Source organism: Schistocerca gregaria, chromosome 1, assembly GCF_023897955.1.
Source record: "Schistocerca gregaria isolate iqSchGreg1 chromosome 1, iqSchGreg1.2, whole genome shotgun sequence".
Classification (NCBI taxonomy): domain Eukaryota; kingdom Metazoa; phylum Arthropoda; class Insecta; order Orthoptera; family Acrididae; genus Schistocerca; species Schistocerca gregaria.
The window spans coordinates 1,013,946,728-1,013,960,871 of NC_064920.1; the positions used below are offsets into that span (position 1 = coordinate 1,013,946,728).

General features: G+C 38.4%; 1 protein-coding gene across 3 annotated transcripts in view; it reads left to right on the forward strand.

Annotated features, from left to right (window-relative positions):
* LOC126278814 (progestin and adipoQ receptor family member 3-like) overlaps window positions 1–14,144 on the forward strand; it is a 202,857-nt gene that overhangs the window by 165,301 nt on the left and 23,412 nt on the right. For all 3 annotated transcript variants that reach the window (XM_049979096.1, XM_049979090.1, XM_049979104.1), the window contains 2 exons: window positions 1,546–1,742; window positions 10,279–10,435. In XM_049979096.1, coding sequence (XP_049835053.1) covers window positions 1,546–1,742; window positions 10,279–10,435 — 354 coding nt within the window. The remainder of the gene's footprint in view (window positions 1–1,545; window positions 1,743–10,278; window positions 10,436–14,144) is intronic.

Sequence of the window (14,144 nt, forward strand, 5' to 3'; positions counted from 1 at the left end):
CACAGATGTTGTAGCTAATGGTTTACATATATTTATTTTAATGAAATAGGTGACAGTAATGTTTCTGCTCATGGGTATTCTACTAGTTGAATGACAGGGGTGGCAGTTTGCCTTCAATATTATTAACAATCTTGCCTACTTGAAGTAAGAAGCAGAGTCTTGCAGCGATGATATTGAATAAGAAGTTTTTGGGTTTCTAACCATGTCAAGTGATTGAAATTGCATGAAATTTCAGTTGAGCACTCCTTGGCCATGTCAAGAGCACCTGGAGGTCAACAAGGTACCATGTGAGTGTGTCCAATCTTACACTGGACAAACAATGTGCACAATAGAATAACACAGGAAGGAGCATAAGAGATTTTATCACCTACTCCGAGAAATCTGCTGTAGCTGAGCATGCTTTAGAAAACACTCATCATATTAGTTTTGATAACACCTCTGTCATGGCTCACACTAACAGTTTCTGGGATTGCGTGCTTAAAGAAGCTATTGAAATAAAAATCACTGGTCATGACCTTTGATAGAGATGGCGACCTGCGGCTCAGTGTGGCATGGGACCCAGCAATTTTGTGATTGAGGTGAGTACATCATGTGGCGAGTCAATGTATACCTATATATGGCAATGCTGTTAGCACCAGTGATGTCACAGCCAAAAGCTGGTGTATATAATGGTGTACCAGCAGCACACTGGCAATCATATCATTGACAATGGCCAAGGGGTGCTTGGCCGAAAGCTTGTGTAATTTTAATCACTTGATGTGGCTGGAAACTCGAGAACTTTATATTTAGTTTCCAGTTCAGTTTTTATTCAGATCTCATCAGTAGCTATCATGTCTAGGAAACAGTAGGGCACAAAGGTATCCTTTTATTCAGTACACTTAAGTGCCTATAAGTGTGTTCTGTGTTTGCTGTATCTTTTTGTTTTGTATCTACATTTAAACAGTGATTCAAAAAATTTCATTCTTGGTACTCAAATTTTCAAAAACATTGTTGTCATATTTATTAAAAACAAAGATTCCAAGACTTACCAAGCGGGAAAGCGCCTTTAAATATGTCTGCTTGTGTCTGTGTATGTGCGGATGGATATGTGTGTGTGTGTGCGAGTGTACACCTGTCCTTTTTTTCCCCTGAGGGAAGTCTTTCCGCTCCCGGGATTGGAATGACTCCTTACCCTCTCCCTTAAAACCCACATCCTTTCATTTTTCCCTCTCCTTCCCTCTTTCCTGACGAAGCAACTGCCAGTTTCGAAAGCTCGTAATTCTGTGTGTGTGTTTGTGTGTTTTGTTCATGTGCCTGTCTGCCGGCGCTTTCCCGCTTGGTAAGTCTTGGAATCTTTGTTTTTAATATATTTTTCCCATGTGGAAGTTTCTTTCTATTTTATTTATTTTGTCATATGTATTCATGTAAATATTTTGTACAGGACTTATTTGTTGTCTTGTTTGACTTTCCACAGTTATACTGTCAAGAAATAATATTTACTTATTTAGAAGTCAAACTTTTTTCGGATATGAAAAATGATTGTTCTTTTTTTCCTTCTTTTTACAGATCAGAAATGGTTCCATTACGAACTCAGTCTGTGATAATGGCTGCAGTGCAGGATGTGAGAAAGATGAGTGTGATAGACTGGATCATTCTAGTTATTCACTGCTCAACTTTAATGATGCCCCTTCATACCTTAAGTTTAACCCTTATATCCGGACTGGTTATCGTGGATATCTTACAACGAAGATGTGCCTGGAGAGGTATGTGGTAGTACCTTTAAGTTGATTTATTTGTAACAAAACAATAGTTGTTAACTGTAGTATATATCAATATTTTCGTCGCCTTACCAATCTGTGTTAATGGATGGAATCTGAAGTGAACTAGTATAAATCAGTTTGCACAATCATAAGTGAAAACATTTTCATGAATGGGATGTCAGAGGATCACAGAACCAGGCAAAGCTTAACTAGAAGACGTGTGGCATATAACGGTAGTGAAACACTGGAATCAGAAAAACTTCTGGAATCAACATATCCATTAAAAACACCTTCTTCAGTTGATAGCATATGTGGTTACTCCTAGCCATCAAATGAGGTAGGCAGTGGTGTGTAATGCCCTTTGTGACTTGGGCCCAAATCTTTGTTGGTGGTTGATCGTGTTCCTGAGAAAGAGTTGTGTAGAGTCCAGGAATAGCACTTCGTATAAGTTGTAGGCTGAAGTCTATCTCTCTACTCCATCACAAAGATGCCGCAATAGGATTTAAATCCTGAGACCCTACAGCCATTTCATAGCAACTTGATATATATGTGCATTATTTGCATTTGTAAAAAGTTGTCCATGTGGTTGCACTTTGTGAAATTATACTGTAAATTTCAGTAAGAGACTACTCTACTTACAGTGAATGGCAAAACGGTTGAATCATTCTGAGTTTAGTGCACTACTTTTTATTATCTTTGAAAGATGTGGCTGTTCAAAGCAGTAGTATCAAGTTCCTATACAGATAGGACAATTCTCATTTGTGGGACCAGCTTGATTATCAATTGCACTGATCGATCACATCCTTTTTTCCACTTTCTTTTGTTCCTAATTATTCTTTACTTGGGATTCTAGTGTTTAATATAGTTTCAAGAGTACAGGGCAATTCAAATGGAATGCTTTACCAATCATTGTAGCCTAGTGATGCATCAATAAGAATTCTAGACAACTTGAAAGAAAGATTTTGATTGTTCACAAGTGCAGTGAATTTTCAAATCAACATCTCAAAACCATTGCAGTGGGCATGATGACACTGTGTTCTGTTCCTAGCTGCACAGATCTTTGAACCTGACACCATATGATTCCTTTTTGTAGGATTACGCGGGAAACATCGTATATGTGCCTCCTTTGCTGAAAACAGTTCCAGAACTCAAAATAATGGTGTATTGTTCAGAATGTGTGGTAGGAAACTGATGATCATTTAGGTGTTGTCGATGTGATCTCAGAGAGTCATACTGTACAACCATGATATACGTAAAAAGCTTTTGAACTTTATTTTCATTCCCTTTAATTCTTATTGGTATATTACTATGCATTAAATAGCTGTAGTCATTTGTAATTACTATATTAATTATGATGTGTCCTGTATACAGTAACTGTTGCTGAACTCAAATTATGTGTTTGTTGGAGGTTATATGTTACCAGATTTCAACACATTACTGTGGTAGTAAAAAATGGAAAGAATGACATATCAACTTCTGGCCCAGGATTTTAAGTGACATTTTTATCCTTATCTAGACTTTTCATGTACCTTGTTTGTTTTCTGTATGCCTTTACTCATGCTGAACCATTTTTTAGCTTCAAGAACTCAAAATTTGATGTGCGTATTTTTACTTTGTGGGTGTATCAGGTCTGATATTGTTAGGTCCTGTCATTGAATGATAAGTGGGTGTCATTACTGTTGTTAGCAGTTTTCCAGGGATCCAATTCAGCATTACTCAACCACCGAAATGCACATCGGTCGGTGGAAAAACTGTTGCTCTACAATATTTGGTTATGAAAGCCATATCTAAATATTACAAATTCAAATACTTCTCATCATATTGCTGGTAATCATTTACGAGAACTGAAAAGAATATTCGTTTGTTGTTCTGTATAACCAAATAAACATTTCTAATTTGATGTCAGTTGAAACTGTCCACTGAAAATAAAATGTTAAATACTATATAGCAAGGTATTTACAGAATAATGAATTTTATTGTGTACTAATGACTTCTCTATCATCACACACATTGTGAAGAAGTTGATTGTCTAATTTCAAACTTCTTTTTTATCTCCCAGGTTAGATGGACACTATTGTTTTACTAATAGACTGCAGTCACAGTGGCACAGACATCAGGGCAATCCATTGACAACCGATATTGACTGAAGAAATGAGATCTTTTTCAAATCAGTATGCCAGGAGGTGAACAGTCTTCACGCAACTGATTTCATTGACCAGTTGTACAGACTTTGGATGAAAGTCAGCACAATTCAAACCAGTTGATTTTCTTTGGTGTAATCGGATGATGTTCCCATACACAAAAGGTGGATTGTGTGAAAATTTTAAGTTTAGTGCAAGATAGATGGAGTTTGCAGCATCGTGACAATGACAAGTATGATTGTGTGCTGAAAATCAGTGCCTCCAGACTTTTCATTCGTTTCTCAATATCAGCTGAGGTATTACAGTCATGCACATTACTCAGTTGACATTACCATTTTGATGATGTAAATTGCAACCCTCGGCTACTGGAGGTCTCCAAATTGTAGTGTGTAACATGGCCATGCGTAACTTAACTATGTGGGTGCATGAGAAACAACTTGCTTTAGTTGAGTTTCTGAGCACAGAAAATGTGCCTCTGATTGAAATCCATAAAAGAATGAAAGCTTGTACGGTGAAGGTTGAGGGCTGTATCGACAACAGTAATGTGCAACGTTGGGTAGTTCGTGCTCATAATTAGGATAATGGTGGTGCTAACCTCAACATGTGTGAAAGAGCTCGGAGTGGATGACCATGTTAGCAAGTAACGAGACTCGTTTCAATTAGGTTGATTAAATAATCAGTGAAAATCATTTGAAAAAACAGCAACATCTCTCAGGTAAAGATGGTATATCACGGAAATGTGTACGGCCATCGTTCAAGAAGAGCAGTACAAAAAACTGTGGGTGTCTTGAATGCTCACAACAGAGAAGATTGGACATCTGTCAACAATTGCTTTTGCATTTGTTTTGAGTGGGGAAGGGGGGAGGGGGGTGACAGGTGATGAAAGCAGGTTTCAATATTTTGTTCCAACAACAATAGAGCACCAATGGAGCTCAGCCAAAAAGGATCACCAATGCCAAAAAAGTTCAAGATTATGGCATCAGTAGACAATGTCATGGTCGCAGTGTTCAACCCTCAGTGCAAGACCCTCAGAAAACTGAAATGTTCATCATGGATGTGGAATAAGTCAAGAAATCTTAAACATATTTTCATTTAAAATTTGATGTCACAAAACAAGTAAATGTTCAATACAGCCAGGTACATATGATAATTCTTAGGCTGTTGTAGCTATGCATCATCAAATAGGAAAATTATTTTACAACACATATTTAAACTAATCACATTATCCCATTGAATTTGTACAGAAGTCAGATTATACTGATATTCACATTATTTGGTGTTATTAGTGATGAATACATATCAGTTGATTTGACTAAGTCATCAGTGCAGTAGAAGGAGTTGGCCAGCAATAAATCCTGTAGGCTTCTCTTAAACTTTGCTTGCTTTATTTAAGACCACAACTGTTACAGTAAGGGCAAGCAAATCAGCTTTGTAGGTTCTCAACAAGAATTTCTGCAACACCAAAATGCTAATGTAACAGTATGAAGTTCTACTACAGTAAAACAAGTAAAGTATCAGTGTTACTTCATAACAAAGAAAATTGACATAAAATACATACGTATTAAAGGTTATACACAAAACCATTGTACAAGGAGCAGATTCTACTTTCAATCTTTAAGAGAATTTTTATAACAAAAATACAATCCAAATAAGCATCACCTACAGCACGACAGCTAAATAAGGAGCGGTTTGATTGCATAGAACATAATAAAAAATCAAATGACATCAATTCCAGTGGCCAAACAATATGCATCTGAAAAACTTAGAGAATCTGGAACTGACAGATATGAAGCACAGCTAGAGGGCAAATACTGGCTTTATAATGTGTGCTTAACAGGTGAAATCGCACAGTACACACAGCAGTGCACACCACTTAATAACATCTGCAGACATCCAACACAAGAGAACAGCACTGTCTAGTAACACACTCACACAGGCAATTCTGTTGTCTCCAGATTCTGCTACAGTAACAGCCAGCCAAATAGCCCTGAGGCAAACTGCTCCCATTCCCGCCGTATCGCAGGTCTCCGGCCATCACCCTCTTTCTTGTGTTTTTCCGTCCACCACTGCAGCCATGGCATGCAGTTAATCCAACGGCCACTTCCACGACTGAGCTCTAGCCCTGGTAGATACTCATTCGCCATCCAAAACTAGATCCCCTCATACTGCTATCTTTTCAGCAAAGGTTCACTCGCTGGCACCTATGTCGTGATGCACTTGGTGCAGCACTGCCAACAAGCTGCCCAACCATGTATGCCACACAATGGTGCAGGTTTTTAATGTGTAGTGGCTGTGTGACATATTGTGACTGCACATAAACAGTAATAAAATAAACTGTCATATTATTCTGTGGCCACGTACAAATGTACCTGCACAGTAATGACCCATTCAATGTATTACACAGCGCAGTTGTATCAGATCCCAGGCAGTCACTTATCCAATTGCTAATTATCTCATAGGCAACTGCCTCATTGTTGGATTATGCTGCTAGCTTGGAATCTGGCTCATTTTCTTGCATGGATCATGAAATTTTTTCTCACATAGCTCTTTATTTTATATTGTTTCCACTGACTTCGATATATGACAGCACAACTCAGTACTGTTTTAGTTGAAGTAATAATAAAGGAAAAGGTGTGTTCTTGCACTTGTAAACCATCAGTGGAACAGTACAAGACTGTTATTTGTGGTTGGCACATTTTATCCCTTCTCCATGAACCATGGACCTTGCCGTTGGTGGGGAGGCTTGCGTGCCTCAGCGATACAGATGACCGTACCATAGGTGCAACCACAACGGAGGGGTCTCTATTGAGAGGCAAGACAAACGTGTTGTTCCTGAAGAGGGGCAGCAGCCTTTTCAGTAGTTGCAGGGGCAACAGTCTGGATGATTGACTGACCTAGCCTTGCAACATTAACCAAAATGGCCTTGCTGTGCTGGTACTGCGAACAGCTGAAAGCAAGGGGAAGCTATGGCCGTAATTTTTCCCTAGGGAATGCAGCTTTACTGTATGGATAAATGATGATGGCGTCCTCTTGGGTAAAATATTCCAGAGGTAAAATAGTCCCCCATTCGGATCTCCGGGCGGGCACTACTCAAGAGGATGTCGTTATCAGGAAAAAGAAAACTGGCATTCTACAGATCGGAGCGTGGAACGTCAAATCCCTTACCCAGGCAGGTAGATTAGAAAATTTAAAAAAGGAAATGGATAGGTTAAAGTTAGATATAGTGGGAATTAGTGAAGTTCGGCTGCAGGAGGAACAAGACTTTTGGTCAGGTGAATACAGGGTTATAAACACAAAATCAAATAGGGGTAATGCAGGAGTAGGTTTAATAATGAATAAAAAAATAGGAGTGCGGGTAAGCTATTACAAACAGCATAGTGAATGCATTATTGTAACCAAGATAGACACGAAGCCCATGCCTACTACAGTAGTACAAGTTTATATGCCAACTAGCTCTGCAGATGATGAAGAAATTGATGAAATGTATGATGAGATAAAAGAAATTATTCAGATAGTGAAGGGTCATGAAAATTTAATAGTTATGGGTGACTGGAATTCAAGAGTAGGAAAAGGGAGAGAAGGAAACATAGTAGGTGAATATGGATTGGGGCTAAGAAATGAAAGAGGAAGCCGCCTGGTAGAGTTTTGCACAGAGCATAACTTAATCATAGCTAACACTTGGTTCAAGAATCATGAAAGATGGTTGTATACATGGAAGAATCCTGGAGATACTAGAAGGTATCAGATAGATTATATAATGGTAAGACAGAGATTTAGGAACCAGGTTTTAAATTATAAGACATTTCCAGGGACAGATGTGGACTCTGACCACAATCTATTGGTTATGAACTGCAGATTAAAACTGAAGAAACTGCAAAAAGGTGGGAATTTAAGGAGATGAGACCTAGATAAACTGAAAGAACAAGAGGTTGTACAGAGTTTCAGGGAGAGCATAAGGGAACAATTGACAGGAATGAGGGAAAGAAGTACAGTAGAAGAAGAATGGGTAGCTCTGAGGGATGAAGAAGTGAAGGCGGCAGAGGAATCAAGTAGGTAAAAAGACGAGGACTAGTAGAACTCCTTGGGTAACAGAAGAAATATTGAACTTAATTGATGAAAGGAGAAAATATAAAAATGCAGTAAATGAAGCAGGCAAAAAGGAATACAGACGTCTCAAAAATGAGATTGACAGGAAGTGCAAAATGGCTAAGCAGGGATGGCTAGAGGACAAATGTAGGGATGTAGAGGCTTATCTCACTAGGGGTAAGATAGATACTGCCTACAGGAAAATTAAAGAGACTTTTGGAGAAAAGAGAACCACTTGTATGAATATCAAGAGCTCAGATGGAAACCCAGTTCTAAGCAAAGAAGGGAAAGCAGAAAGGTAGAAGGAGTATATAGAGGGTCTATAAAAGGGCGATGTATGTGAGGACAATATTATGGAAAAGGAAGAGGATGTAGAGGAAGATGAAATGGGAGATATGATACTGCGTGAAGAGTTTGACAGAGCACTGAAAGACCTGAGTGGAAACAAGGCCCCGGGAGTAGACAACATTCCTTTAGAAGCACTGACGGCCTTGGGAGAGCCAGTCCTGGCAAAACTCTACCATCTGGTGAGCAAGATGTACAAGACAGGCGAAATACCCTCAGACTTCAAGAAGAATATAATAATTCCTATCCCAAAGAAAGCAGGTGTTGACAGATGTGAAATTTACTGAACTGTCAGTTTAAAGCCAGAGCTGCAAAATAGTAATGCGAATTCTTTACAGACGAATGGAAAAACTGGTAGAAACGTTGGAACACGTGAGGCAGTACTGACCTTACAACTTATCTTAGCAGAAAGATTAAGAAAAGGCAAACCTATGCTTCTAGCTTTTTTAGACTTAGAGAAAGCTTTTGACAATGTTGACTGGAATACTCTCTTTCAAATTCTAAAGGTGGCAGGGGTAAAATACAGGGAGCGAAAGGCTATTTACAATTTGTACAGAAACCAGAATGCAGTTGTAAGAGTCGAGGGGCATGAAAGGGAAGCAGTGGTTGAGAAGGGTATGAGACAGGGTTGTAGCCTCTCCCCGATGTTATTCAACCTGTATATTGAACAACCACTAAAGGAAACAAAAGAAAAATTTGGGGTAGGTATTAAAATCCATGGAGAAGAAATAAAAACTTTGAGGTTCGCTGATGACATTGTAATTCTATCAGAGAGAGCAAAGGACTTGGAAGAGCAGTTGAACGGAATGGACAGTGTCTTGAAAGAAGGATATAAGATGAACATCAACAAAAGCAAAACGAGGATAATGGAATGTGGTCGAGTAAAGTCAGGTGATGCTGAGGGAATTGGATTAGGAAATGAGACACTTAAAGTAGTAAAGGAGTTTTGCTATTTAGGGAGCTAAATAACTGATGATGATCGAATTAGAGAAGATATAAAATGTAGACTGGCAATGGCAAGGAAAGCATTTCTGAAGAAGAGAAATTTGTTAACATCGAGTATAGATTTAAGTGTCAGGAAGTCATTTATGACAATATTTGTATAGAGTGTAGCCATGTATGGAAGTGAAACATGGACGATAAATAGTTTGGACAAGTAGGGAATAGAAGCTATCGAAATGTGGTGCTACAGAAGAATGCTGAAGATTAGAGGGGTAGATCGTATAACTAATGAGGAGGTATTGAATAGGATTGGGGAGAATAGAAGTTTGTGCACAACTTAATTAGAAGACAGGATCGGTTGGTCGGGCATATTCTGAGGCATCAAGGGATCACCAATTTAGCGTTAGAGGTGAGTGTGGAGGGTAAAAATCGTAGAGGAAGACCAAGAGATGTATACACTAAGCAGAGTCAGAAGGATGTGGGTTGCAGTAAGTACTGGTAGATGAAAAAGCTTGCACAGGATAGGGTAGCATGGAGAGCTGCATCAAACCAGTCTCAGGACTGAAGACCACAACAACAACAACATTTTATCCATAGGTACACCTGCTGTAGGGTTAATAGCAAAACTATTAATGCAACACTTGCCTCCAAACACAGAGGCACCATGGCACCCATCACACTCAAAGGGGTTAGAATAGGTTGTAAACACTGTGACCCACCCGCAAAAAACATAATAATAATTTAAAAAACTGAGGAATAGCTCACTTACTGAGACCAAGCTGTCGACTGATGTTATGGGACAACCTCTGGTGAAGACAAGGTAACCATTGTTGATGCCACTGTGACCACGGCTTAAATACGGTACTTTTCTGTAGACATTCGTATTTACATTACCTTGCACTTGCATTTTATGCTCTATTTTTATTATGTTAATTATTTAAAATAAAGATTTTGGAATTTGCATTTTGTGCTTATTTTTATTATGTTATCTCTTAAAATATTTTATTTTAATATATTTTTTTCAGTGTGTTTTGGTGGACAAATGAGACAATAAACATTTGGAGTCACATATTTGGATGGATGTTATTCTTGGGACTGACACTGTATGATTTAGTTCTCCTTAACATCCATGCATCATTCGCAGACAAATTCATTGTAGGAGTTCTTCTTGGATGCTTCCAGGTATTTCAAACATTATTTAATATGGTAACATATGTCAGCAGATCTGGGGGGGGGGCACACAAAGGCAAGTGCCTTTAGTTATTGGTGTGTGGCAAGACAACTGTTACATGTTAAATATAGACAGTATTGTAGACGATTAAATGACAGACTATTATTCATCTGATAAGAGTACAAAGTCTGTTCAGAAAATTCCGGAACATTCATAATTTTGCACCATTGGGGTGTTGGAGTGAAATGCAGTTTGCTTCCATGCACACCCATGTGTTTAATGTATAACTGCCAGAACTTTCATTGTTATGTGTCTATTAGTTATTGTTCAGTGCTGTATTGAGTAGAATGTTATGTCGCACAGTTTGCGAATTTCGATATGACGGAGTTAAAGGAGCAATGCGTCTGCATTAAATTGTGTGTGAAACTCAAGGAAGCCTTTACAGAGACACGCCAAATCATGCAAGAAGCCTACGGTGATGAGTGCTTAAGCTGTACTTGGTGTTACAAATGGCTCACATGGCTAAAAATGGCCAGACAGAAGTTAAAGATTCTTCGACTTCTATCGATGATGCTCATGTCAGGAAAGTCAGTGAAATTGTGCATGTCAATCCAAGACCAACTTTCCAAGATATCGCATAAGAATGTGATATTTCAGTTGGATCATGTCATGAAATCCTGACACAGGACTGCCTAAATGAAAATGAGATGTTTCTTAAAAGAGCCGTAACTGATGGTGAGATGTGGGTCTTTGGTTATGATGTTGAAACCAAGCTTCATTCTTCACATTGGGTCAGGAAAGGTTCTCCAAGACCCAAAGAAGCTTGCCAGATCAGATAAAATGTCAGAGCCATGCTGTTAGTTTTCTTTGACTTTGAGGGATTAGCTCATTATGAATTTGTGCCACAGGGACAAACTGTTAATTGATGGTACCATCAGGACATGTTGTGATGCCTGCAAGAAAATGTGAGAAGGAAACAGACTGAAATGTAGTGAGACAATTCATGGGTCTTGCATCAGGATAACGCACTCACACATTCATCCCTGCTCGTATGTGACTATTTCACAGAAAGTGATATCACTGTGCTGCCTCATCCTCTGTACTCTCCAGATCTGGCCGCGTACTTTTTTTTATTCCCAAATTTAAAAACCTTGTTGAAAGGGGCAGATTTGCAATGACAGACAAGGTAAAAGAAAATTCACAGACGATCCAGCAGGAGTCATACCAAGACCTCTTCCAGATGCGGAAGTGGTTTTGGGAATGGGGTATCAGTTGTGATGGAGAATATTTGGAAGGGGACTTTGTACATTAAGTAAAATGTAAGTGTAGAAAAATTTTGTGGACAAAGTTTCAGAATTTTTTTTGAAGAGAGCTCCTGTAGGGGAAATCAGATCAGTTCAGTCAGAACATTAGAAGGAAATAAAATAAATGGATTTGCTTAGGAGATCCCAGGAATTGGAAAGAAATTGATGTCATTTGTCTTTATGACCACCATATAATCTCAGGGGTAAGAAATCTTAGAATAAGTAGTTATAAATTAACTGCATATTTATATAGAGCAAATATGGACAGATGTGTTGCTAAATTCATGAAAAGTAGTTATATGTTCAAAAATACAGAAATTATAAGTAATATCTGTATAGATTTCTGTGGGTTATAAACGAAGACTGTTTACAATGTACTGCACAGGAGTAGGGGAAGTCGAAATGAACAACTTGACTTTTATCTACAAAAGTCACCTTAACTAAAGAGCACCTACACCATGCAACATTTTCAATATACTCTCATTCTCTTAACTTTATTAGTTTAAACTTACGGTTGAGGATATTGGGACAAAAAGAAAAAAAGAGGACTGTTGTAAAAGTTACATAAAAACTAATTACATTACCAATTTGATCCATACCTAACCCTTAAAAGCACAGTAGTTTTGTAGTAAGATGGCCAGACAAAGTGATTTAAGACCAAGCGATTTAAGACCAATTGTTGATTTTATGCTGTTAAAGTTTCCTTTAATATTAAAGGGCAATTTTAGCCAAAATCTCAAGCATCTGTTGTGCACTTCAGCTTAGGTGGCTTTTGTAGGTCAATTTGAGGCATTTCCCTGATATGATAAAGCCCAAGTGTCCTATATCAATTTGTTCATCTCGACTTGACCTACACCACTGTGGTATGTTGTAAACAATTATTGTTTGCATCCTGAGTGGAGAAATTGAGGATAGTAGAGCAAAAGCAGAAATGGTGATCTTGGTTTTTGTAAGTTCCTTTACAAAGCAAAATACAGAACTACAGCCCAAGGTTAATTCTTTCACCATGTCAAAGATAAGTGATATAGATGTTAGTGTCAGTGGCATTGAGAAGTAGCTGAAATCACAGAAATTGTACAACGCTTCAGGGGCTCTGTACAGAATTTGTAGCTGAATTAGCTCTAATTTTAACCATTATACACAAACGTCCATGGAACAAAAACGTATGCCCTCTGACTGGAAGAAAGTATATATTACACCTGTCTACAAAGATAGCTGAAATGATCCACAAAACTATTGTATCGCGCAGTCTAACCAACTGATTCATTCTGCAAAATTAATTTAACTATTGATTAGGTTATTACAGATAAGATTATGAGATAAGATTATGTTTAAGTTATATCTTCATTTTAAAAGAAAGGTATAAACCAAACAATGGGAAATCCAGGATGGAATGTAACAATATTATGAAAAGGAAAGTTGCTACTCACCATATAGCGGAGATGCTGAGTTACAGATAGAAACAACAAAAAGACTCCAGAATGAGATTTTCACTCTGCAGCGGAGTGTGTGCTGATATGAAACTTCCTGGCAGATTAAAACTGTGTGCCCGACCGAGACTCGAACTCGGGACCTTTGCCTTTCGCGGGCAAGTGCTCTACCATCTGAGCTACCGAAGCACGACTCACGCCCGGTACTCACAGCTTTACTTCTGCCAGTATCCGTCTCCTATCTTCCAAACTTTACAGAAGCTCTCCTGCGAACCTTGCAGAACTAGCACTCCTGAAAGAAAGGATATTGCGGAGACATGGCTTAGCCACAGCCTGGGGGATGTTTCCAGAATGAGATTTTCACTCTGCAGCGGAGTGTGCGCTGATATGAAACTTCCTGGCAGATTAAAACTGTGTGTTCGACCGAGACTCGAACTTGGGACCTTTGCCTTTCACAGGCAAGTGCTCTACGATCTGAGCTAGAGAAGCTGAGCTGAGCTGAGAAGTAAAGCTGTGAGTACTGGGCGTGAGTCGTGCTTCGGTTTTTTATTCTTTATATACAAACAGTAAACACAATAGGAAAGAAAGAATTGTGTGTAAAGTTGAAACAATAGTATGTGATACTGAATTCATGTTGAAACTTCAATAAGGTTAACGGGATTTTGAAAACAATGCTGTTAGAGATGATCACTATTATTATTGTTTTTCCCCATGAGTGACTTGTGGTTAAATTAGCAGAGTGTCTCTTACGCAATTATAAATGAGAACATGTCATTTACTTCTTGTTTATTATATTAACATAATTTGCAAACAGAACATAATTTTCATGATAGGCACTCCAAACAGAAGTTAGGAAAGGCCACCATTCACCTTTATCTGATTAATATGATACACAGACGCAAGTAACACCCAAGAATGTTATTTGGTTTTGAGTGGTTATTCTTATTTTAATGTAAGATTACACACTCATACACACAGACACCCAA